The sequence below is a fragment of the Eleutherodactylus coqui genome, chromosome 13, assembly GCF_035609145.1.
Source record: "Eleutherodactylus coqui strain aEleCoq1 chromosome 13, aEleCoq1.hap1, whole genome shotgun sequence".
Lineage (NCBI taxonomy): Eukaryota > Metazoa > Chordata > Amphibia > Anura > Eleutherodactylidae > Eleutherodactylus > Eleutherodactylus coqui.
The window spans coordinates 61,169,256-61,195,244 of NC_089849.1; the positions used below are offsets into that span (position 1 = coordinate 61,169,256).

The window sequence follows — 25,989 nt, forward strand, 5'->3', positions numbered from 1 at the left end:
CTTATTCGCTTCTACCTTATACTGTGTTATATACATTGCTCTTTCCATCTGCCTTAAACATCCTTTCTATTCTCGATATATATGCTCCAGTGATAGCGCTGTGTCAGAAGTCCTCTCTCCATCAGCCAGACTCCCGGCCAGGGAAGGGGAGGCAGGAGAGGGCACAAAACACCATTTTGGAGAAGCTTCATAGAAGGCTGCAGAGAGGAGGTTCTGCCCCGCTTCATAGATGATGTGGGTGGTGACATGGCTAGTACGTCACCACCCAGAATGTTCTGTCCTACAGTATGGTGAGGGTATGGGGATAATCCCCACACTCTGGTATTGCTGCTGGTGGCCATCTTGAATGCATGAAAGGAATTCAAGAGAGATTGCTTTGGGACAGAGGAAAGAAATAGAAAAGAAATAGAAGGTCCCTATTGCTGAAATACTTTCTCTACAAGAGTGAGACCCTGCAATATTAGTCCAATGGACAGTTAGATTATCACAAAAAACAAGGCTCGGAATGCATGCTGTACCAGTACTAAGCTCGGCCAGCACTGCGCAAGGCCAATATTCCCACGTAGACAGCAGAAACAGCCTATATACTTGTTTTATATCGCCATGTTGGCCTTTCAAAGTAATGACACCAGTTTACAGCAAGCATGTAGACTTTAAGTGATTGGACATGGGAACTATGGGAGCTGCAGCTACGATGTGTACCAGAAGGGACGAGATTCGGGCCTACCATATCCTTCCTGCAAGTCTCCAACCTTGGGTGCTTCCTGGTTAGCTCGATCCGAGAACCAACCACCGAGCCTCCCTTGGGTATAGTCATGCCCGATCTGGCTGAGGAAGCCCTTTGGCTAGAAGCCTCTGGTGACCAATCCTCCAGACCTGTTCTAAACTCTTCAGCACTACACAGGAGCTGGCCCAGCGGCGCAAAAGTCTACTATCAGTCTATAAGAGATGTGGCGGCTGCCGTGTGAGAATGAAGTGCAGTCCCCATGCTAGGGGAGCAGCACATAAGGAGGACTTTTAAGTATTCTGGCTTCCATGTTGGGGAGCTAACAGTAGATCTGATGGACCACTGGCCTACCATGACATTCACAAACGGCCCTGATGATCTGGGGCTGAAATTTGCAAGCCACAATGGAGGAGAGGAAGGTTCCCTTCCCACACAGGACTTGTCCCAAAAGATGCTGACCGTACAATGGAACTGGATACAAAGGCTGCCAGATATGTGAGGCTGGACTCCGACAACTAAGGATGCACACATGTTATGGACTATGACAGACGTACATGACTGCTTAAGGTAGTTGATATGTGTTAACATTGTTGTACTAAGTATGGAGGGGTTAAGCACTTGGTGTGGAAATATATATATACCATGATAGGAAGGCATTTACAGCAGCGCAATGCACCATGGAAAAGTTACAAGAGACTGTAGTGATGTTCCGCACGCTGTGCGGTTAGGGAATTGTACCCAGGCAGCTATGGTCCACTGAGGTCGTGATGATAGTGTATGCCGTGGATCTCTGGAAATAAAGTATGCAGTACTAGTATGATGACGGTCTATTACCAAAGAGATTCAAACAGTGGCAAATAATATACTGTGCCCAAATAATGCTGCCATATATTGCCAACGTACAGTGAACTATATAGTACATAAACTACAGAGTGATTCAAAAACAATGGTGCAAAATAAAGCTTATTTTTTCATACATGACTTCAGCCAGAATGACATGAAACAATAGAACTCTTCAAGTTTGTAATGCACCTTATAGATGTTTGATGTGGACACCATTGGTGAGAGGACATATGTCAAGTCATTAGTCCAGTTCTGCCCAGAACCGTCCTGGCATATTCTCTGTTACCAATTCCACTGCAGCAGAGATGTGTTGTTTTAGTTCGTCTGCTGTCACCCACATCAAACATCTGTAAGGTGCAATAAAAACTTGAAGAGTCCTTCTAGCTTTTCACAGTATTCTGATTGTTAAATGTGCATTTCTTTATGAAGAAATCTGCTTGACTTTTCCCCCTTCTTTTTGGATCCTCCTATACTACAGCCAAGTGTGCCAACAAGACGATGGAGCATTTGTCCGGCCAATTAGATTGACTTGAATGATTGAGGAATAATTTGGGATATAGTGGGTTTATTACGTCTCATCTTCCCCTCAACAATCCCTTTGATCATCCTACAGTCCAAGGATTACACACGAGACGCTTTTGCAACAGTGACAGTTTTCCAGGCACTTATGAAAGCAGATCATTTGGCTACCTAAACTGTGAGATGGGAGGGGGAGACGAGAAGGGATCAAGGAGTTAGCGAGACCGGATAACCAGAGCACGCCTCCTTGTAAAACACCTCTGTAGCATGAATGAAGCTCAGATTAAGTCCTTCCTATCCCTCTTGTCATTGGCTGGCCCGGCTGAAGAAAAAGATTTAAAAAAGGAGAATGATTTGTGTCTGAGTAACATCTGAAGCTACAACTGAGCTGGAAGGAGCATCAGAGAAGCAGCATCATGTACTTTGCATTGGCTCTACACTGTGCCTTTCTGCTCATCCACACTGTCCTTGATCCTGTGCTGGGATGGCCGTCTCTTAAAAACGATGCCACGGAGATCATTCCAGGGAACATCGAAAATACGGAAGCCATCGTAGCAGCGACCATCACCAGCGACAATTATACGCTGAACCAAGCTAAGCACGGAGGAAGGTACTTGCACCAATCCACAGATCCAGCAGGTAACTACGCAGCTCGAAAACTTACAAACTTTTCAAACATTATATTCTGTGCGAGTGTAGCAGAGCTGAGTGGTATAGAAGCTCATGATGATGCGTGGCCGGTGTTTTTTTTTTTTTTTTACATAGGACTGCAGGAAAAATATTACTTATCTTTATTTAGAAGATGCAGCCTCCAGAAGCAATAAATGACAATTCAGCTCTGCTACATCAGCACTGTGGATGAGAAAAAAGTGTAATGTTTGTGCATTGATGTGTATGTATGTTAATAAGGAAGGTGCAGGGTCCTAAACTTCATTAATTCTAAATTACGGGGAAATGAGTAATTAAATGTACCCTGTAAGTCTTGGACTGAAATAACCTGTAGAAGGAAAGTTGCAGGAGGGCGCTGACCTGAGCAAGTATGTATGGGCAGATTGGTTTGTATTTTGAGATGTGACGATATTGTCATTGGGGCTTTCTCTATGAGCTACAGCACTGCGCAAACGTTTTAGGCAGATGTGGAAAAAATGCGGCAAAGTAAGAATGCTTTCAAAAATCGAAGTGCTAATAGTTTACTTTGTCGAATAGCAAAATGCAGAGTGACTGAACAAAAGTGAAATGGAAATTACATCAGTATTTGGTGTGACCACTTAAAATAGCATCAATTGTTCTAAACACCCTTGCACACAGTTTTTGAAGGAACTCGGCAGGGAGGTTGTTCCAGACATCTTGGAGAACTCACCACAGATCTTCTGTGGATGTAGGCTTGCTCAAATCCTTCTGTCTGTCCATCTAATCCCAGACAGACTGAATGATGTTAAGGTCAGGGCTCTAGGGAGTCAAACAATCACTTCCAGGACTCCTTGTTCTTCTTTACACTGAAGATGGCTGTATATTTGGGGCTGTTGTCCTGCTGCAGAATATATTTGGAGCCAATCAGATGTCTTCTGTATTTGAAAAAAGTTCTTACTTTGCAACATTTTTTCCACAACTGGTCAAAACATTTGCACAGTACTGTAGGTTCTCAATGTCGGATACATGTACCCCAGGTAGTACACAACATGTCTGTAGGTACTCACACAGCGGTCATGCTATGTATCTAATAAGTAGAACAGCATATCACCATAGGCTTGGGGGTAGATTGATGTAATTATTAGAATAGGGGGTTCCTGACTTCTAAATATCACTCTATGACATATTGGGTGATGGACTAAGGTAGAGCTCCCCTTTAACCGTCACTCCTTATGGTTGTTATATACAATTCTAATTTGTAAGTTCTAATTAAAGCCAGGAGGTGCGATAAGATTACAGATGTGTCTCTTGATAATATTATTGTGCGGTGTGCAAAATGAATATTGTATGAGATAAGGGAAATTCTTTTACAGCACATATAGATGCAGCAGAACTAAATCTGTCATTCAATTGTGTTTTTGTGCCTTGTACACCACTTTATACCAGGATAACCAGCAGTCCCATGTAAACCCCCCCCCCCCCCCAACCATTGCGATTTTGCAGAGCATTTTAGAAATAAACCTAGCTCTGCTTTATTAGCTGTCACGGCTCTGCTACATGAGTGGACACATATATTAGTCATGTAGATCACTGACATGTTTACATACACGTCATAAAATTGAGATTAGGAAACTTTTGAAATGTTCGGTTTAGTCCGACTGGTGTATAACTGTCTAAGAGCCATTAAAGCCCCGTATAATGCCCTGAGAGTGTAAGACAGGGCTCTTATGGCTCTTAGACAGTGTTGTACACCAGTATTCAGGACTAGTGCTGAGCAAACTGAACTAGTAGAACCCTGTTTCTGGTAGAACTTTGCTAAAAGCTCGGATCAGGTTCATGCCCAATCAAATTTCAGCAAAGTTTGACTCGAAGCAGGATTCTACTACCTCAAGATCACTTATTTGTCACTGTGCTATAGAAGCTACTATACCCTTTCTAATGTAAGGTTGGAGGGACACTTTAGTGGTCTGGTTTGATTTCAAAACCTTGCTTGGGTGTTTTAAAATGCGGAGAGCACTGGTAGTCCATGTGGTTAGTCTGTGCTAATAACATGGAGGATGGAATGTAGAAGATATGTAGGATAGCATTGGCTCTAGTTAGTGTTGAGCAAACCAAAATAGTTGAACCCTGGTCGAACTTTGCCTAAAGTCTGGTTTAGCATGAACCCGAACCTTGGGTGGTTTGTCTCTGCCAAACCCACTAAAATGTCTTCATCTCCTTTACCTTCCTCTTCTTGTTTTAGGGGTATTAGGGAAGGTCAGGTTCAGTTCAAACTAATTTGGACCAAACTGAACTTTTGGCCCAAGTTTGGTGAACTGGCTGAACTGAACCTTTGAAAAGTCCGCTCATCACTAGCTTTAGTCCATGTCTGATGAGGAGATTGCTGATATCCTATGGCTTAGATAATGATCCATGTTAATTACATAACTCACTGGGGAAGTGAACAATGTTGAAAACCATTGATGGCAAATCATACCACTAAGGTTGATTTGACATGGTTGTAATATGGGTGCATTTTAATGGGCAAAATCTAGTTGTAATACTTGTACCCTCCATTAGGTTCTACTGAACCCAACCTAGATCACCAATGGGTTGATTGAACTGTGATTGTTGATTGGTGCTGCAGAATATGTTGACAAAGGTGTTGTGCTTGCTCGTGTCTCTCTGTCATTTTTCATATAGGAGTGTCATCACGGTCTTCATCATGACCATGGTGTGGTATATGGACATTAATTGATAGAACACATCCAACCAGTTGTATCTATTATATGAGATTTCAAACGTCACAGCTATTGACAAAGAACATGGAGAACATGATTAGTTCAGTGTAAAAATACCAATAGGGACTCTAAATAACCTCCTTCCAAGATGTCAACTACCGTATGATGACTGCATGTAAGGGCTCATTCACACAAGCGTTAATGTGCAGCGAAAAGATCCCATTGATTTCACTTGGTTAATTCACTACTGCCTATTTTTCATGTCACTTTCGGTTGAGTAAAAAAAAACCCAACCTGTTCTATCTTGGTGCGTACTGCGCACTGTAATAACCCATTGAAATCGATGGGCATGCGTACATACACAGGAAACTTGCGTACTCGCTGCATATGTAACGCACAAAAGCAATGGGCACGCAAATACACCAATAGGCAGAAATAGGCAATGTATCAGTGTATTTTGACCCATGAATACGCTGCGAATTCACGGGCCAAAATATGCATATGGCCCATAAATACACCCTAAGGGTACAACATTACCCCGCTTTACATGTGGCAGTAAGGGCTCCTACAGATGAGCATAGGCAAAGATATGCTTGCGATAGCACGATTTTTTGTGCTGTGAAGGTGGCGCTATCATGCGCATATCGGCACTTTTAACTGTACTTTCTGCCCTGCCAAGGCCATTTACATCGGCACGGGACACACCTGATTGAAAAGGCAGTGCAGCCTAATTAGTCCATGGTGTTATCGATTTCCCTGTGAATTAGGTGCACAGTTCATTGCACAATTTTGAGTGAATCAGGTGCGCATTTGGGCACCACCATGGTGTCTTAGGTGCGCAAATGGGCACAAACATAGAGCTTGTAGCCTTTCTTCTAAAGCAAAAGTGTGAATGAACTCAATAAAAACCATGGGTTCTATTCTCTGCGCAATACGCACGCAAAAACGCTTGTGTGAAGGAGGCCTAAGTGGTACAGGACAGTGCGGTTTAGTGCTTCACAGCCTCATTGCTATCTCTCTGGCCCCTACTCAGTGACAGTTCTGACACAAGCTGACACAGACTGGTTGCTAGGGACATGCTCCTTATCAACTCTATTTCCTGACTATGGTTGTTAAGCAGTGCATCAATAGCAACCAGGAGAGAATAGAAAATGAATAGCAGCTTGTAGACGCCAATGTCTTCCTGGGGTATCAAGTTTAGAGATGAGTGAGTATACTCACTGAGGCACATTACTCGAGCGAGTAGTGCCTTAGCCGAGTATCTCCCCGCTCGTCTCTAAAGATTCGGGGGCCGGCGCGGGTGAGAGGTGAGTTGCGGCGGGGAGCGGGGGGGGGGGGGGGGAGAGGTGGAGAGAGATCTCCCCCCCGTTCCTCCCCGACGGCCCCCGAATCTTTATAGACAAGCGGGGAGATACTCGGCTAAGGCACTACTCGCTCGAGTAATGTGCCTTAGCGAATATACTCGCTCATCTCTAATCAAGTTTTTCTAAAAAATAAATTATGGTTGAAGAAGACCCTTTAAATATCAACTTCATCCAACTTTTTCCTCTATGACACAACTCTCGGCAAATATTTCTGACCCTTAAATACAATCTGTGCTTTTATGAGTGTCAAAGTCGTCTGTGAATGTATCTTCCCATGTCTAGTTTGGAGAATTTTAGGAATTGAATCAATGACTTACCGCTTATGAATTTTTAGTTTTTCTTCAAAATTCCCTTCTAATTTACACGATGTACAAATCTATTATTCTATAATAATGTAAGGCATGCATGCTATTCCACATCATGGAACTGTTTTTAGAATTAGCTTGACTCTCTACAGTTCACAGGGCATCATCTAATATCACAAGAAAGCCCAAGTCCTAGGCATGTAGAAAGGTTATCTTGAGGCTTAGATGAACCTACCAGAAGAATGGCGGCTGAGCATGCATGCTGCCGCTACAACAGACTCCGTGAGAAGTACGGAAATAGTCTCATTTTTCTGAAATGCAGTGAATCTTTACATCTATTGTAAAGCCCACCCCACACATTAGTGGAAAGACATCGGAACCTGCTGTTTTCGGTAGGACTAACCTACTTTTGTATGTATATGAGGACACATGATGTTGGGGGAAAGAACGATTAGGCACCTTGTATATCAATGCCTGATACTTTTGTTCTTCCTAGAGACAAGTTGTCACTAAAGCTGCCTGGAAGTGGGTATCTCCATTCTCTCCATGGAAAACCCATGAATGTTCAGATGTAATTGGGCCGCAGGCTGAGGGTTCGGCATCCTCTGGGGTCCTCATAACAAGAGCATCAGTCACATACTCCCCACCTTTGGTGAACTGAACCCAAGTTTCTCCTTGTGGAGTAGAGAGTATATTTCTGCTTGGCTGGTCATATCCCTTTATCCTCCCTTAGTGACAGCTGGGCCATCAGAGATCCATGGTCAGGTTCCAGCCATACTGGTTCTGGGGAGAGTAGCAAGCTGAGCTGGTCCCAGCTGCTCGGAGAGCACCAGTGGGTATGTGGACAGGTGACAAACCCCGAATGCATAACCATTACATTGCAACAGAACTAGTTTATTGTGCCAGTCAGTGCTCAGTCTTTGAGTCCGTTAATATAGGTTAGCACAAGTTGGAGGAGGAATGGTGGAAGCAGTCTCTCTTTTACCTGATCTGCACTCTTCTGAGTTCAATCTTACCGGCGGTCAACAGATCACCAATCAGAGGTTTCTATTGGAGAGCTATTACCGGAAGGGCCGAAATCCAGAGGACGTTAGCCGTTGCACTCATACAGCCTTTCAGGTGTTACTCCTGGCATCACACTGGTCTGTAGCTTAGCCTGCTCTCTCTCTTCCCGTTCTCTTTCCCACCTTTCTATGTTCCTTCAATCTTACTGCCTCTTAAAGGCACAGTATACAACAAAATAACATAAAACTTCTATAAACAACAGTAAACTTTACCCCCTGAACCAAGAGCTCATGCCTATAGGGGATATTGGAGAAATAACCGCAACAGCTATTGAAATATATGGGCACCTTAAGATGTGCCCTTGCCCATTTCATAGGGCTTCGTTCTCTCAAATATTATCACTATACCCAATAGGTTGAATGTCTGTATCGAAGGTATGAAGGTAACAGGTGTCCCCCAGGCTATATTCTCAGGGAGGATAGGGGAAGGATCACTTAGGTGTCATTATCATAGAGCATTGTCTGACCTAGATATGACTGATAGATGGTCTTTCAGAAGCTTGGACCATGACAACCTCTTTGCAGGGTAATAAAGGGGATTCACACAGGTGACAAATATAAATGTTCTAATCTTTGCACTATCTCTGCATTTAATGAGCAAATGTTTGCCTTCCCCTGAATGCCACTGTTTGTCTTGGTCATTACAGCTCTTGTAGATACCAAAAAACCTGGTAAAAAACTGGGTATAAAAGGCACAACCTGGGGACATGTATGGGTATGCAATGGTAGTATTGCTTAACTTTTCAGTTTATTACATAACCAGCACATGTATATGCATTTTGAGGCCATTATGCCTCTTCCTCTGTATTTTATGGAGGCATACATCAAGAGTGAGGAGCAGACTTCTGGTGTTTTGGCCAGGTTGTACCTTATACACAGTTTTTGAACTGTTTTTGGTATTTATTCTCTATATGTCCACCCTGGAGGTTGAGACGGTCAGTTGGGGTTAGCTGTACTTGCTGAACAGAGTCTTAAAGCAGCAGAATGCAGTCCTAAGCTCTCCCTCAAGACCTAAAGGTTGTGGGTTCAATCCCTGAGTGGTTCAGGTAGCCGGCTCAAGGTTGACTTGGCCTCTCATCCTTCCGAGGTCTGTAAAATGAGTACCGAGTTTGTTGGAGGGTAATAAACAAATTACCTGAAAGTGCTGCGGAATAGGTTGGCTCTATACAAATAATAAGTCCCTTCCTATTAAGGACCTATACACCCTTCATAGGATATAGTCCAGATGTATTTTATTCTTATTCGGGTTTTTCCACCTTCTTTTCTCCATACTACCGTGTTTTCCCGAAAATAAGACAGTGTCTTATATTAATTTGTGTTCAAAAAGGTTCAACTTTTTTACATGTATAGCTGCCTGGTCACTATTTAAATTTACTTTTTAATTAACTGTTAGCAGGGCTTAATTTTGGAGTAGGGCTTATATTTCAAGCATCCTCAAAAAGACTGAAAAATCATTTTGCATCCTCAAAAATTCTGGAAAATCATGCTATGTCTTATTTTCAGGGAAACAGAGTATCTACTACAGCTAATGTATGTCACCCCTAGCATTGATGGGGTTAATGCCCTTTTAAATGCAGCATAAATACCAAGTTAATCTAATGACTTCTGTATATTTGGATTGCCGCTGTGGCTGAGGATGTGGGAGCTTTGTGTAATAATACAGATAATGGAGGCCCATTCATCACTCCAGGCATTGGATGTAAACATTACCACTTATCTCCATGAGTCTCCAGACTTCAGATTGACAAGAAGCGGCAGCGGGCGAGTTTTATTGGCATATAAACATTACATTGTATAGGTAGCACATTGTAAAACTAACACATAACATAGGAGAAAACATAGAAACCCAACTTCATCTTCAGAGTGCCAGCTCTGACCAGCTTGTTCCACATGTCATATGGGGAAATAGTCTTTTCTGTCGATAGATTTGATGCATTTTGGCTCTGATACCATATTGACAGAAGTCACATCAACAGATCAACAGGGGTCCCAAATGAGGGCGGCCCCCAATGCTGTTATCTTATCTCTGTACATATCTGTCACTTTCTCAAGAATCCCATTGTAATCTGCATTATTTTGTAACTATTGGGCAGCGATGCCCCATACTTGCCCCATTTTTCACCTACACTTTCAAGGGTCATAATTTGTACATTTGAATACCCATTTACATAAACCTACAACATACTTGCCAACTTTTATAGACAGCCTCCAGGGAGAACATGAAAAGCAGAGTGCGTGGCCGTGGTATAATTTATTTTTGTGCGTAGGCTATGTTCCTTTTCACAGGCCAGACGCCGTTTTTTATATGGGGGCTTAATAATAGGTAATAAGTCCCCATTTGTGGTCCCCGCAGTAGTAAGCTCCCTTTTGTGACCCCCACGGCAATAAGTCCCCATTTATGACCCTACAGTAATGCGCTCCCTTCTGTGGCTTCCAAATAAATAGCCCTCGCCTTGCTGGGAAGGGATTGTCCAGTGGCTTTAAATATTTTTCATGAAGTGCCTCAATGCTGTTTAATAAAAAGCAACACTATAGTCACCGCAGCATTTTGACCACTGAGGCCAGGGAATGGCACCATTGGTCACAGGATTAGATGGCGTATGATTGCGCTTCCTGAAAGTGAGCAGAGACTGGCAGGATGGTGACTGGATCAGAGGTTGGAGGGTGATGGCATTGAATCCACACCAGAACAGCTCAGCGAATATGTGCTGTACCAGAACCAAGCTCATAACATGAATACAGTACCAGAAACAAGCTCATAACTTATAGTACCAGAACCAAGTTCAGTGAATAAATAAAGTACCAGAACCTAGCTCATAACATGAATGCAGTACCAGAACCAAGCTTATAACTTACAGTACCAGAACCAAGTTTAGTGCATAAATACAGTACCAGAACCAAGCCCATAACATGAATACAGCACCAGAACCAAGCTTATAACTTACAGTACGAGAACCAAGTTCAGTACATAAATACAGTCCCAGCACCAAGCTTACAACATAATTACAGTAGCAGAATTAATTTCACGTAGCTCCCCAAGTCACTGTCAAAAGGAGAAAGAAGATCATCTGGCTGGGCAGTCCTAAGGAGGGGGGGGGGGTGATCATCCTCAGCCTACATCCGCCTGATGCCTCTCCAGCCACAATCTGGCAGCAAGTGCCATGAGTTGGCATGTAGTCAAGGCTGTCCATGTATATATACAACCTTTGCGTATATTGAGAATACACCTGTGTAACCTCAGTACCAATAGCCGTTCCTATTTAATATTTATGGGTCCATCACTACTCTCTTTTGGGGGGGGAATTAAATAGGAAATATCAATATTCGCAGTGGGAATAGAACGTACGGCTGTAGAGTCATCCCGCTGATCGGAAAAAGCGGTGTTTACACATCTCATCAGGAAAATGATACGGCGGTATTATAACTTGTGAGACTGTAGACAGAATGTGGATGCATATAATCTAATTTCCACAGTTTACTCTGGTTATAAATGATTCCTGTGTTCCAGCGAAGAATACATGTTCTTTCATACAGTCACTGATATCATTCTCAGCGTAAGAATGCCTTCAACACCCACACAGGAAATGATTGAATGGATTTTTCACATACTGCAGTACAGTTTGCATTCTGCTTTTAATTAATTTTAACCACGGCAATCCATTTAAAGGCTGCCAATTAAATGGCACAGCTCTTTCATGTCCATTGGTGGTATGTCGAAACACAATGAGAGTTCGAGGCCATGCTGTGAAGCATTTACATTGACAATCTACTGACAAGTACCAAAGAGAATAAAGAACCCAGGGGGTTATCATAACTGGTGACCTCAAAGAGGGCAAACATTGTGACAAAGCGGCAGGGGTTGTGGGTACCACACTGGCGTTCATGCTTTGCAGCCTACGTTTCTTCTCAAGAGCCAAAGTGCACTAATGCGTTCACTGGTTGAAAGTGGATTTACCCTGGGAAAAATGTGTTTTAGCATAAAGTACTGAATTAATTGGGCAGTGCATTGCTCCACCAATTTACATACATGTTCTATTCACTTTTGTCTGATATTTCTAAAGGAATGGACAATATATTACATTGTGGAAGAGCAAACTGTAATGGATACCCCATAGCCTCATAGCAAATGTAAGGGTTGGGGTCACTGATTTGCATAGTCACTTATAAGAAAAGTTTGATAAACTCTTCACAACTTTTAGTTGAAGAGTAGAAATCATTTTACCATTTCCAATGAGACTTGTCAATATTTGACACCCTTCCTTGTTAGGGCATGTGTCATAAATTGAAGGATGTCACTTGATGATTGTATCAAGGGAAGATCTACCTTGATTTTGAAGGACTATATAATGATTAAAGGCATCCTGATCATTTTCATTGGTTATCACATTGACTCCTTCTGATCTGTTAGAGGGGTACCCATAATGATAGACAATCTCATTCAGATCAGAATCCATCATATAACCCTCCTGTCAGTCTTGTGTATGGGTTCACTCAGCCTCTATGGCAAATGTTCAGCGAAAGAAGTACAGCAGGTTGAGTCATGCTCTACTTGCTTTGCTGAACATCTGCCAATTGGTCATCTCGGGAAAGAACATTGGTGGGGACTGGTGAATTGGGACGAAGGTGTCTTTTCTGCTCTTCTGAGTTTATGAAGCTATTCTTGAAAGTGCCACTAAAGGAACTTCATAAAAAACTGATTCTAGATGAGTCTCAAACATGCGTCCTACAGCTGCTACAGACAGATGTCACACTGGCACTGATGGTCGCAGAATCAGATGCCAATTCTTTCTAACATACTGCTGTTAGAATGGGGAAAAGGGAAAGATCAAATGTATATGGCGGAAATGTCAGTGAAAGTACTCCCCCCACACCCAGGGTCACTGGATTGGTCATCTACAGGAGGGTTGGGCATTGGTGGCGGAAAGAACACGGGTCGGAACAGTAAGCATCTTGGAATACATCGTATTCTCTACAGTCACAGTTTGCTAGATGGATCAGCAGACCACATTTTGATGCTGGAACACAAACTTTACTGCAGCCAACTGTAACAGGGTACAGCACCCCCTTACATCTGAAAGTGATCATCTCTAATTATTGGAATGTCTTGTTACAGGGCATAATAATCAGTTGATTGTAAGATCATGGGCCATGGTTGGCCAGATCAACAGGGAGAGAGTTAATGGTAGGCTCAGGCAGTAAAAACACAAGAAGGTGGTTGGGGAGGTGAGCAATTGGATTGAGAAATGCTACGATTCATTGCTGTATTACGACATCAACGGATTTTTATAGAGCAAAGATCAGCTATTCATGGTGCACTTAGAATGATCTGGACATTAAGTTGTCAACTCAATGGTCATTAACTCATTACTGAAGCTAGAATTTTATCATTAAACTCTGTGATGGCCATTAGGAAAACTCAAAGCTCCGTATAAGCAAAATGAAGATATTCTGGTTGAAGGTCCATTGGCTACGCTAATGCTCTAAGCTTTTATGCCGTACGCAAATACACAAACCGTCGGTCCATCCTTTCCACCATTTGTACTATTTTACATAATATTCCATGGCGTCAGTATAAAATAAGGGTTTCTTTCACACGGGAAAACTGTTGGGCGAAAAAGGGCCTGACGGACACCCCAGCTATAATCTCTTGTGTGCTTTCACACAACAGCAGTCATTGCTCAGTGAATGGAGGCAGAGTGGGCCAGAAATTGCTCCCAGTACTCGCCTCCATTCACTTTTCACAGTAAACAGGCAGTCTCTCACAGATGAATGACTGCCTGTTTACACAGCCGATCGTCATTTGATTTTTTTTATGCCTGCAGAAACTGAACCATGAGCGGTAAGCGAATGAATTATCATTCATCGTTCAGTCACTGGCAGCATTTACATTGAAAGATATCGTTCACATTCCCTCGATCCAGCGAAAATCTGAACAATTATTGTTCAATGTAAAAGAGCTCTAACCTATTGTTTAAATCAAGTTTTTACAATAAAATTATTTTTTTTTTTACATTATTTCGGTGATTTTTAAAATATTTTCCCAGTCACTATTTATATAGTTTGTTAAAATCCTAACCTTTTTGCCGTTTTCACTCTAACCATTGAACCTTGTAGTAGTCTGACACTTCCTGTTCTGCAGAGAAAACTTTTCTTCATCCATCTCATCATCATAACAGGCAGGATGACACTGAAAGGTGACACCTATATGTACCATGTTTCCCTGAAAATAAGACATACCCTGAAAATAAGACATAGCATGATTTTCCAGAATTTTTGAGGCTGCAAAATGATTTTTCAGGCTTTTTGAGGATGCTTGAAATATAAGCCCTACTCCAAAATAAGGACCTGCTAACAGTTCATTAAAAAAGTCAATTTAAATAGTGTCCAGGCAGCTATACATGTAAAAAAGTTAAACCTTTTTGAACAAAAATTAATATAAGACACTGTCTTATTTTCGGGGGAAACACGGTAGATAACATTGCATTCACATTCACACTAGGTGATGGTCACAACTTACCTCCTCCCTCTCCCTGCATAGTGACCTCTACACAGCTCACAGAGCATATCCACAACATTCTCCGGTGAAAGTTGGGAGTCCCCCCCTGTCCATTTTGTCTATGGTCCATGTGGCTGCTGTACAGAACAGAATGTTAGTGGCCAGAGTGAAAACTGCAAGACATTACGATTTCTTTTTATATACATAGTTGAATGTAAAATATTAAAAAAAACACAAAAAATATGTTTAGCATAAAAAAAGTGAAATTGAAATAATAAGTCACTTTCTAATAAGTTTTTGCAAAGACTATACATAGAAGTCCATATAAATAATGAAGCATTCCTACGGATCTTATAGAACTCATATAAGGATCCCGAATTCATAGAGGTTGGCATATTGTAAACATCAACTCCACATCCAGACGGAGCATTTGGTAGTGTTTACTCCTGCGCACGTAATAAACCATTTATAAAGTAAAGCCTGTGTTAATGGCCACAAGGCACATTTAAAATGTGCTTTGAAGCATTAGACCATGTAACTCCAGAATTCTGGAAAGCTTGATAAGTTGAATTTGCAAACCCATTAATCTGATGAAGCATTTGAATTAGATGTGATATCCGTAGGGCAAAAAAATATATATATACTTTAAGAAATGAAACACATTTTCCAGCTTTCTTAATCAAAATTGCCTCCTTTTCATGTAATATGTGTTGATGAGGGAACCGTCAGCTCAAGGTATTGGCTATTAAATGCTCTTCTCTCCAGGCACTATAATGTTATTGGAAATATATTAAAGATATAGTACAGTCCCAGCTTTTGTTTTATTTCTCTAACATTGGCCAAATAAGCTATGATGACATCAGAGCGGATATATTTTACTAGGTAGCAGCGGAAGTAGAAATAACTAGGTCACAAATCCCACATCTGTTCTTCCCTTATTCTTCACGCTGAGACAGGCTATGCTAAGATCTCTTACTCCTTACAATGCACTGGCCCCAGTGATGTCACTTAAAGGAATACGATTGGCAAAGATTTTATTTAGCTTATTTTAAAGGACCAAGTCATCACTAGTGTATGGGATTTTTTTTTTTCAGATTTTTCTATACTATAGGCAAAACCGCTGTGGCCTAAGAGGTGGAGCATGGCAGGGATTCTCAATTTGGTGTTCTTTAAACCTCTGTCAGAAAGTGTATCATTTGTACTTAAGGAGAGCACCTAGAAGGTGACTTATACGGCCGTTCATGCTCCACTGGGAAATATGCAAATGAAAAGATAGAACAATATCTCTGCAGCGCCACCTATTGGAAGGCAGCATTCCTGCAAGTCAATGTTAGACTTTTTACAAAAGCCTTATAAATGCCCTAGTCGTTGTTAGAAGGCTTGTTTACAAAGGTCTGACATTGACTTGCATGAATGCTGCTTTCCAATAGGTGGTGCTGCAGTGGTATTGTTCCATCATCCGATTTGAATCTCTGTGTTATGCTCCTCCCCTTATAATCTGCAGTATATACAATAACATTTTATCTCCCATAAATTGAATATTTTATACTTATTTTGCATTATTCTGTATTTGCTTCTTGGATGCTACTAGATACTAGGAGACCTGTAATATTGACTCCATCTCCTACAGATGTGAGATGCAGACTGTATGGCATTCGGTTATAGTTAGTGATGAGCGAGCATACTCGCTAAGGGCAATTGCTCGAACGAGCATTGCCCTTAGCGAGTTCCTGCCCGCTCAAGAGAAAATGTCCGACTGCCGGCGGCGGGCAGGGAGTGGTGGGGGAGAGCGGGGAGGAACGGAGGGGAGATCTCTCTCTCCATCTCTCCCCCCTGCTCCCCTTGCTCACTGCCGCATATCACCTCTCACCCACACCGGCAGCCGAACCTTTTCTCTCGAGCGGGCAGGTACTCACTAAGGACAATGCTCGCTCGAGTAATTGCCCTTAGCGAGTATGCTCGCTCATCTCTAGTTATAGTCTTTTATAGCGTGGAGCAAACAGCTCCAAGCAAACTGAAATATTAAAGGGTTATGCCATAAATGTCTGACACATGCGGGTCCCATTCCCCATTCATGGCTGTTACAGAGGCAGCAGAACAAAGCAAATTCAGCTATATTCATAATCTCAGCCATTTAATTGCCAATTCCGCCAGCTCACTACTGCTTTATTAGCAAACAAAGTTGTTCATGGGACTGAAAGGTGATGACTGGTTCCCTTTAAGGGCCTTTTACATGACCTGATGATTGGGCAAGAAAGTTCATAGAAACATTTATTTACCCATTGGGTCATATGAAGCTGCACCTGATCAACTGATGAATGACCAAATGCTCTTTCATTGGCTGATCGCATCATTTGTGCAGCTGAAAAGAAATCACCATTGTCAGCAGCACATCTTCCCATGTGAATGGCAGTGATGAAACTGTATGTATGATCATTCATCTCCTGTACATTCTGATTTGGCCTGTGTGAAAGCTAGGCAAAAAAGCACCCATCTTATTGATCAGTGCTGTTTATCTAGCTCGCATTGGGCCATGTAGAAAGACTCTTAGTTCTTGAGCTACAGTATATTATACTTAGGATTCCCACATATGTGATACAACTCAGAGATATAGTACTATATATCACTGCATTCATTACCCCAGTAACATATATTCCTTTTTATGATTTGCTAAACTTGCCCAACAAACAAAACACAAACTGTATCCATGGATAATCAAATCTTGTCCTCATTAGGCATTAGTGTGGAACAAACGGAACCAGTAGAACCCTATTTCAAAATAGTCAAAAGTTTGCTCATCACTATTAGGCATATAAAATGGTCCTCAGTAAGACAGACAATTATGAATAGCAAGCCACAGCCTGCTCACAATTTGTAGAGACTTGTAGCCACATTAACTTCCTTCACCTCATTAAGACTATATAGCATGGATAAAATCCCTACAGTCCTTATTATTCAGTTCTTGCTTATCTGCAGGGTATTCGTCCTGATAAAGGCAACCCTACTTCTTCTGTCAGACACCTATTGCACTCTATACACCAGATAGATTTATCCTTACACATATTCTTCTCTCTAATTAATAGGAGGGTTCATCGGGGACTTTGCTTGAAGAATCACTTGGATTAGCTAGGGTTCCAGTGTAGATGGAATGCACCCCTCCCCAGTGACATTTAATGCTTAAACGGGTATTCTGGAAGTTTGCTATTGATCACCTATCCTCAGGATAGGTCATTATTAATATTTGATCATTGGGAGCTCACTGCTCAGTATCTTGTTCATTTCATTCTTCGGCCTATTACTGCACCGGGGTCAGACTTCTGCATCATTGGTTGGAGCTGAAAGTGTAATAGACGGCATTGCTCCCATTGATTTGAACGGGAGTGAACCTTCTATTACACTTCCAGCTCTAAGCACCAATGCAGACATCCGGCCCTGTTGTGCTGACAGTCCCAAATGATGGACTTCCACCAGTCAACTATTAATGGCCCATCTTGAGAAGAGGTAACCAATAGTCAATGGCCATAATATCCCTTTAAGATTGCTTGGGGCCCTTTTATGTGCCTTTTATGATCACAGGTTTAGATTATTTCTGTATATAGTTTGTATTTTGTTTGTTGAGTAGTTTTAGCTAGCCATAATGAGAAATATATTTTAAGGAGGAGAATAATGGCGTTATCTACAGTATAGTAACGGACCTTAGTAAATTGTATATGAATGAATTACAGAGTTTGTATCCAGGCACAAGCACCAGCTCTATACTTACTTGCACAGCGGTATTACTATGAAAATTTTGTGACCCTCAGATATTGAGATGACACAAAAGCACAGCTGCTTTTGAAGATAGTAGGATGCTGTCCCCTCCATACAACCCACACTATTACACGAAAAATTTGGGAACTTCTGGAGCCTTGAATCTCTTTGTACTATAATCCATGGTATCATTACTTCAAGAGGCAGACTACTCGGTCACTTTGAAATAAGAAAGTGATCTGTTACTGCAGAGGAGGACTGGAGAAGCAAACAATTTGGCCAAGTTCATAGATAATTCTAAAAGTATATTTTGCATTAAGATTTGCTTTGAGTTCATGTACACTCGAACTGTAGATGTTCTTATCATATGCCAACGCCACTGGCAAGAAAAGAAGAAAAAAGAAATTAAGACTTGACTCAAGAACATATCGGTGTTAGAGTTTTTTTTTTTACATGGCACGACTGTCTTGCGCTTAAGCACCCGACAGTTATCCCAAAGATAACTGTGTAGTGATGACCAGACTTTTGCAAAGTTTGGTTTGGCCAGTTTGCTAAACTTTAGCAAAAAGTTCAGCTTGATCCAAATTACTTCAAACCGAACTGGAAGTTCACCAGATCCCCTAAGGCTGCATTCCCATATCGGCTCGGTTTTCACGCCGAGCCGATATACGTCCTCCTTATCTACAGGGAGGGGGGAGGATGGAAGAGCCAGGAGCCGAAACTGAGCTCCCGCCCCCTCTCTGCCTCCGCCCCTCTGCACTATTTTCAATGGGGAGAGGTGGGACGGGGGCGGGCTAATTCTCGGAACTTATCCCCGCCCCCGCCCCACCTCCTTTCATTGCAAATAGTGCAGAGGGGCAAAGAGGAGGCAGAGTGGGGGCGAGAGCTCAGTTCCTGCTCCTGGCTCTTCCATCCTCCCCCCCCCCTGCCGATGAGGAGGACGTATATCGGCTCGGCGTGAAAACCCAGCCGATATACATTCGTGGGAATGCAGCCTAAAACTGGTATATAACACTGTCTGAAAGCCATAAGAGCTCTGTATAACACTGTGTATTATACAGGGCTTTTATGGCTCTTAGACAGTGTCGTACACCTGTTTTAAGGACTAGTGCTGAGCAAACTGAACCAGTAGAACCCTGTTTGGGGTAGAACTTTGCTAAAAGCTAGGATCAGGTTCATGCCGAATCAAATTTCTGCAAAGTTCAACCCGAAACAGGGTTCTACTACTTCATTACCTATTACACCAGTGTTCAGTATTAGTGTTGAATGAACCAGTAGAACCTTGTTTTGGGTAGAACTTTGCTGAAAGTTTGGTTAAAGTTCATACCAAACCGAACTTCTATCAAAGTTCGACCTGAAATAGGGTTCTACTAGGTCAGTTTGCTCAATCCTACTCCTATGCTTTCACGGAGGTGTGATAATCACTCACTAGATGGAAGCGGAGCATGCCAAAGGATCTTTTCCAGCCACCAGCTTCCTTTCAGAATAAACAGGTAGTCGTTCATAGATGGATGACTGCCTGTTTACACTGGTCAATGATCATCAGGTTGCCTGCATAAAACGCCCAAATTAGCATTTGTCGTTCAATCATTAGCCATGTTTACACTGAACAATTCAGTTTTGCACAATCCATTGATTATGAGTGATAATTAGAGATGAGCGAGTATACTCGCTAAAGGCAATTGCTCGAGCGAGCATTGCCTTTAGCGAGTATCTCTCCCGCTCGAGACTGCAGGTTCGGGTGCCAGTGCGGGGGAGCGGTGAGTAACGGCTGTCAGCAGGAGGAAGCGGGGGGGGGGGGGGGGGGAGAGGGAGAGAGATATCTCCTCCCCCGCAGCTCCGTGCCCGCTGCCGCCACTCGAACCTGCAGTCTTGAGCGGGGGAGATACTCGCTAAAGGCAATGCTCGCTCGAGCAATTGCCTTTAGCGAGTATACTCGCTCATCTATAGTGATAATCGTTCCATGTAGAAAAGCCTTCAGTCTCTGGAAGTAGACTCAAATCAAATAAGATCAGACCAGATATGATTAAGTTAGATTCTGTTTTTCTTTCTTCATACGTTAGTTTTATAAGTTACTCCAAGACTGAATGTTCCCTTCTGAACTTTGCATTTGATAGTTCTTTGGCACATTACTTATTTTGCATTAGCCTGAGGTCTTCTGCCACAATTTTTCCATTCACATGATTATATTAAATGTGGAGCCTACAGGAGTCACCAGTCACAGTAACACTTTGATACACTCATTGGAAGAAAGGGATCTGAGGCAATATACTGTGTCTGGATATAAATGCATCATTACCCAAGACCTAGTTATGAACCTGATTTTGTACTGTCCTAATAATAACTCATAAAATCTATGTCATTTGAGGATGTTCAGGCCATAAATTAGCACTTTTTGAGTTCAAAGGAATGTGAACATTTTATTAGTAGAAATATACATGAAGCAGAGATGGCTTCATAGCAAACATCAAAGTGGACAACCTCGTACTAGTAAAGTGTAACTTGACCATTGTGCCTTTGCTCACTGGTTGGCTATCTTGTGATTCCTAGGGTCTACTCTGGCCCACGAGTAAAGGGGAAGGCCAACTTGAGCTTCTACCCCTCTGCAGGCAGTCAATAATTGCGTCAAGAGCTATAGCAATGGTGCAGGAACCATTGTATATAAGCAAAAACAGCGATTGCTCTCAGATCCGGGTACATGAGAAGATATCAAAGCAGAAGACATATGGAGACACCAGTATTATAAATGGTCTATGAACATTGGGTGTAACCCTATTACAGGTTTTGCATTGTGGCCTAGGAGCTTCAAAATACACCCCTGTGTAGACCTGTTTCATGAATTAATGGGTTACTAAAGTAGGGGCCATTTTCAGGACATTTTGGGGAATATGTTGTCTGAGGCTATCCTGTAAGAGAGGACCTACGGTTCTTATATTCCATACATGAATAATATTTTGTAGAATGGTAATTATTGTATAATGTATATAAAATTCCATACTAAACATTCGATGCTAAGTATGTTCACTCTTACTTTCCTCAGATCCCTCAGAATTTAGCTGCAGAGAACTGCGCTCTACTCAGCACATCACAGATGGTCCATGCCGCAGTCTCAAACCTGTGAAGGAGCTGGTTTGTTCAGGCCAATGTTTACCATCCCATCTTCTTCCAAACTCCATTGGCCGAGGAAAATGGTGGCGCCAGAGTTCAATGGACTTTCGTTGTGTGCCAGCTCACAGTCACGCCCAACGCATTCAACTCATGTGCCCTGACAATGAAGTGCGAACATACAAAATTCGAGTGGTGACATCATGCCGATGCAAGAGATACACCCGCTTCCACAACCAATCAGAACTAAAAGAGTTTGGAAAAGACTTAGTGAGGCCTGCAAAGAACAAAAAGCCTCGGCTTGCCAGGCTGAGGAGCAAATCAACCCAGCATGAACTGGAAAATGCATATTAATCATCCAAGATCAGGCAGAGGCTATTTATATGTTTTGTAAGGATGAGGTGGCTGTGTTCACTTACTCAGCACATACAGATTAAGTCTGAGGAGTTGCTTAAGGAATTTAAGATTAAGGCTGACCTAGATGAACAGGCCACTTAGCAGAATGACTGGACTGGAGTAGAGAAGAGAAAATACTCAGTATATTATTTTGTAATACAACATATTATAATCCAGAGCATTCAGTTACTTTTTGTATTTAATGGCAGCCCTCTCGTACAGACGGCTCCCATGCAGAAGCGGAAGGAGAGGGGTTGAGAAACTACTGGAAAGTTTTATACTAAGAGATGATGTACATTTTGAAGATTGCATGAAGTGAAATGGACTTTGAAACTAACTGTGTGTACATGATTTGTACTATAGCCAAAAGACAAGCTTGTCATATATTATAGTGTATATAGCTGGCACTCTTTATAAGAGAACGTTTTCCCATAAATTATACTTATATTGTATGAAAATGTAATTAATGTCCTTTTTAACATACTGTCTAACATACCCCTCAGTTGTAGCTGAGCATGTCCATCCTTGAGTTAGACCCACTTTATAAAGTTCAAAGAAAGTTACTGGGTCCCTCATACAAGCTCAGCTGTCTACAGGAGGTGAAGTATTGCTTGTCCTATAAACTTTTTTGTCTTCAAGTAGATTTTTGTATATTCCATATTGAAAGTTAATTAAATTAAAGATAATTAAAGGGGGCATTTGAATGGGTCCCTTGTAGTGTAAAATAACACAGCAGCTAATACTCACCTCTCCCAGCTTGCCCACTACCAGCGGCTCCAGATCTACCTGCTGATGTCACCTTTACAGACTGCACTCAACCTGAGTCATCTCCAAACAAGCTACTGCAGCCAATGATAGTGCTCAGTGACAATTCCTAAGCGATGCCATTGGCTGTAGCAGGTTTACCAGACATCACAGGCTGACTGCAGCCTGTAAACAAACAGTACAGCGGATACCCGGAGATGCCGGCAGGAAACAAGCAGGGAGAGATGAATATTGGCTGCTTTGTTATTGTACATTATAGGCCATTGAGATGCCTTTTACACAACTTGTACAACCCCTTTAAAAGATTACCATTGTCTTTAAATGCCAATGTTTCATCGAAAAATGTAATATACCTTTCCATTATCCCTAATAAATAGCATGGGCCTTACAGAATACAGACGGTCTATAACTTTATATGAATTCTCCTTGAATATGGTCCTGTTCCCATCCCATCACAATCTAAATGCCAAATTAACCTACCAGTATATTTTTGGGGTTTGGGGTGAAACCTACACATGTAGAGGAAGCTATAAACTCCACGCAGATGTTACTCTTTGTCAGATTCAAACCCAGAACTCTAGCACTGCTAACCATAGTAATTGAATAGGGTCCTCCATTTAGGACTCCACTTTATTGGGCACAATCTCAAAAATGATTCATTTCTCTAGAGAATCCATCTCATCTGCACTTTACATGGGCTGCCCATTTTCAATGTTGCTGAGGAAAGCGTTAATGTTTCCTTCCACCCATGATCAGAAAATGGTCAGGTGGACCATGTAAATAGAGGTTGTACAAATTGGATAACTAAAGTAAGGTTTGGCAAAGTATACAAGATACGACAAATGGAATGTTAAAACCAGTGATGTCCAACATCTCCAATATTTATGGCTTAGCTTTGGTATGGCCAGAAAGCTACATTATTCCAGCTATGGAGATCAATTGGTTGTGCAAAATACATAGTACAGTTACAACTCATTGAGTGTTACAAATACAGTGATTTTGTTAGAAAGAAAGACTCCTTCCTAATGAATAGAACATATTGGTGTCAAGGATGTCAAGCTCAGCTGTTCTACTGTAAGGCCATATTTGGAGGCTCTTCTTGAGTAAGTTCTCCTCTAGATTAGTCTATTGGCATGTCTTCCATTGGTTAATGTATTTATTTCTCTGTTATTTATTAATGTATACATGTTGTACTGTATAGAAAGAAACTGAAAATTGCCTTAAAATATTTTAATATTATCCTAGATATTTCGATCTATTGTTAATAAACCATTGATTAAGATCGACCTTTGTGTATGACCTTCAAGTTATTTATAATAATCTCTAATGGGTGTGAGTAAAATAGTGTCTTCAAATAGGAAAAGAAGTTCTCTACAGTCAAATGCGTTGTTTCCACCTACTTCTAATACTTGGGTATCCTAGTCAGAAGACAACACTTACATATTGGTTACTAAAGGATAATAGAAGCTCACGATCAACAGATTCTTCAGTTATTCTGCGGTTAAGCTTTTGTTTTTTACAGAAAATCATCAAAACTATATCGACGAAATAGAAAAGATAACCTGCTTTTTATCACGCTAGCAGGAAATTATAATAAGTCTATGTTTCTATATAGAACAGGAGCTAGATTATGGTTCCTGACAGAGAACAGCCGTTTAGTTTTGTTACTAGCAGGCTAGCTGATCTCTCAACTGATGTATAGTAAGATGATAGATAGACCTGGCTAACCTATAAAAAAGCTAAGCCGAAGCTTAAGAGCATGTAGCGTAATAGCAATATAAAGAAGCCTAATCTTGATAGCACATAGAATAGAAACAAAACAAATGAAAAGAACGGCGGCATGTCAGCCCTGGTGGTGGACTGACAGCAGTGATAAAAAGCAGGTTATCTTTTCTATTTCATCGATATCATTCTGATTGAGAATCTATCAGAAAAATCTAACGAGATATTCTTTCTACTCTGTTGAGATCATTCTAACTGACGGTTCTTCTAGAATAACGAATCCATCTATTCAGAGTTAGCCACTATCCAGTATATCTTGACTGGATCTATTTCTTTTTGCCCCTGAAGAGCCCACTGGTTGGGTGAAACGCGTAGGGATGTACAAATCGCTCAGGGTTTTTTCTGTCACCCATCCAACCGGGATGACACCTGCGCTGTAATCATTTTTTTAAAAATTCAGAATATTTGGCATTCTGGGACTACTAGAACAATAAGGGCAAGTTGGCTTCCAACCGCTTAGCCTTAATAGTCCCTAATTTTTGCTACAGTGGCCCGAAGTAGATGATTATTCATTTCTATTCTATTTTCTGAATATGTGTACGTGTTTGTCCTTCTTTTAATTTTAATTGAGATTAATAAAAGTTATATTTTAATATTATTAGTTTGTAGGTCCATTAAGTTAGCTTCTCTAATTGGTACTGGACCTGTACTGCCTCTGTGAAACTCACTTTTGAATTAGCTTCCGTAAAATTGAATAACACCATTGTTAGCATGTTCTACCAATAAAAAGTAACTGTTTTACCATCGTTTTAGAAGCTAATCCAAAAGTAATAACCAATATGGCTGCACTTGGAAAATATCACAACTGAACGGGAAATGCCAATATTTCTGTAAGTAAATAAAACTGTTTGGACAAATTTTGGCTTCTTCCTTAACAAGTGATTTTCCATTATACAGACATTTTAAAATTTGGGTTGCAAAACTGATTTTTATGGGGATTGAGTTAACTGTATTATAAGAAGCTGCATGCAAGTAACTCATGGAAACTCGGCCCCTATCTTATCTTCTGTACCAGGTAAATGTAGCGATTGCACAGATGTGTCTCAAGGGATGGACCAGTGTTTAGGCTGGGGTGCCTTCTTGTCTCTATAGAACATCAGACTGGTTCAACAGGCCTGGTTTTGTCAGGCAACAGAAGGCTTCACTCGGTTTGGGATAAGTACTGCACCAAAATGTGTCATGGTGACTTTCTCTGCATAGGTGAAAAGCAGCGTTAAAAACTCTTGTGTCCGGGCTCAGGCCACATTAGAGTAGGCCTTGATCGGGATGCAATCTTCTGTTGTTGGCTTCTTGGCATAGCTACCACCATAATCTTTGAGGACATCTTTTGTGGGCAGATGTGGTGCTTGCAAAAACAAACTATATTAACGACAGCTGTTCAAACAGGATAGATCGAATCGGGCTAAAAGTTACTCAAACTTCTATATATCAGGAACACAGAATTCAATTTTCTAACTTCTTCTACGTTCCTTGTAAGACTGATATTACACGATAAGGCCTACTGGTTCTTTTCATGATTGAGT

The 25,989-nt window shown here is 41.5% G+C and overlaps 1 protein-coding gene across 1 annotated transcript; it reads left to right on the forward strand.

Moving 5' to 3' along the window:
* The first annotated feature begins 2,376 nt into the window (after nt 1-2,376).
* Nucleotides 2,377-23,969, forward strand: SOST (sclerostin). Its single transcript, XM_066586499.1, has 2 exons — nt 2,377-2,728; nt 21,459-23,969. The coding sequence occupies exons 1-2, from the start codon at nt 2,506-2,508 to the stop codon at nt 21,875-21,877; spliced, it is 642 nt and encodes a 213-aa protein (XP_066442596.1). The 5' UTR covers nt 2,377-2,505; the 3' UTR covers nt 21,878-23,969.
* The last annotated feature ends 2,020 nt before the right edge of the window (nt 23,970-25,989 follow it).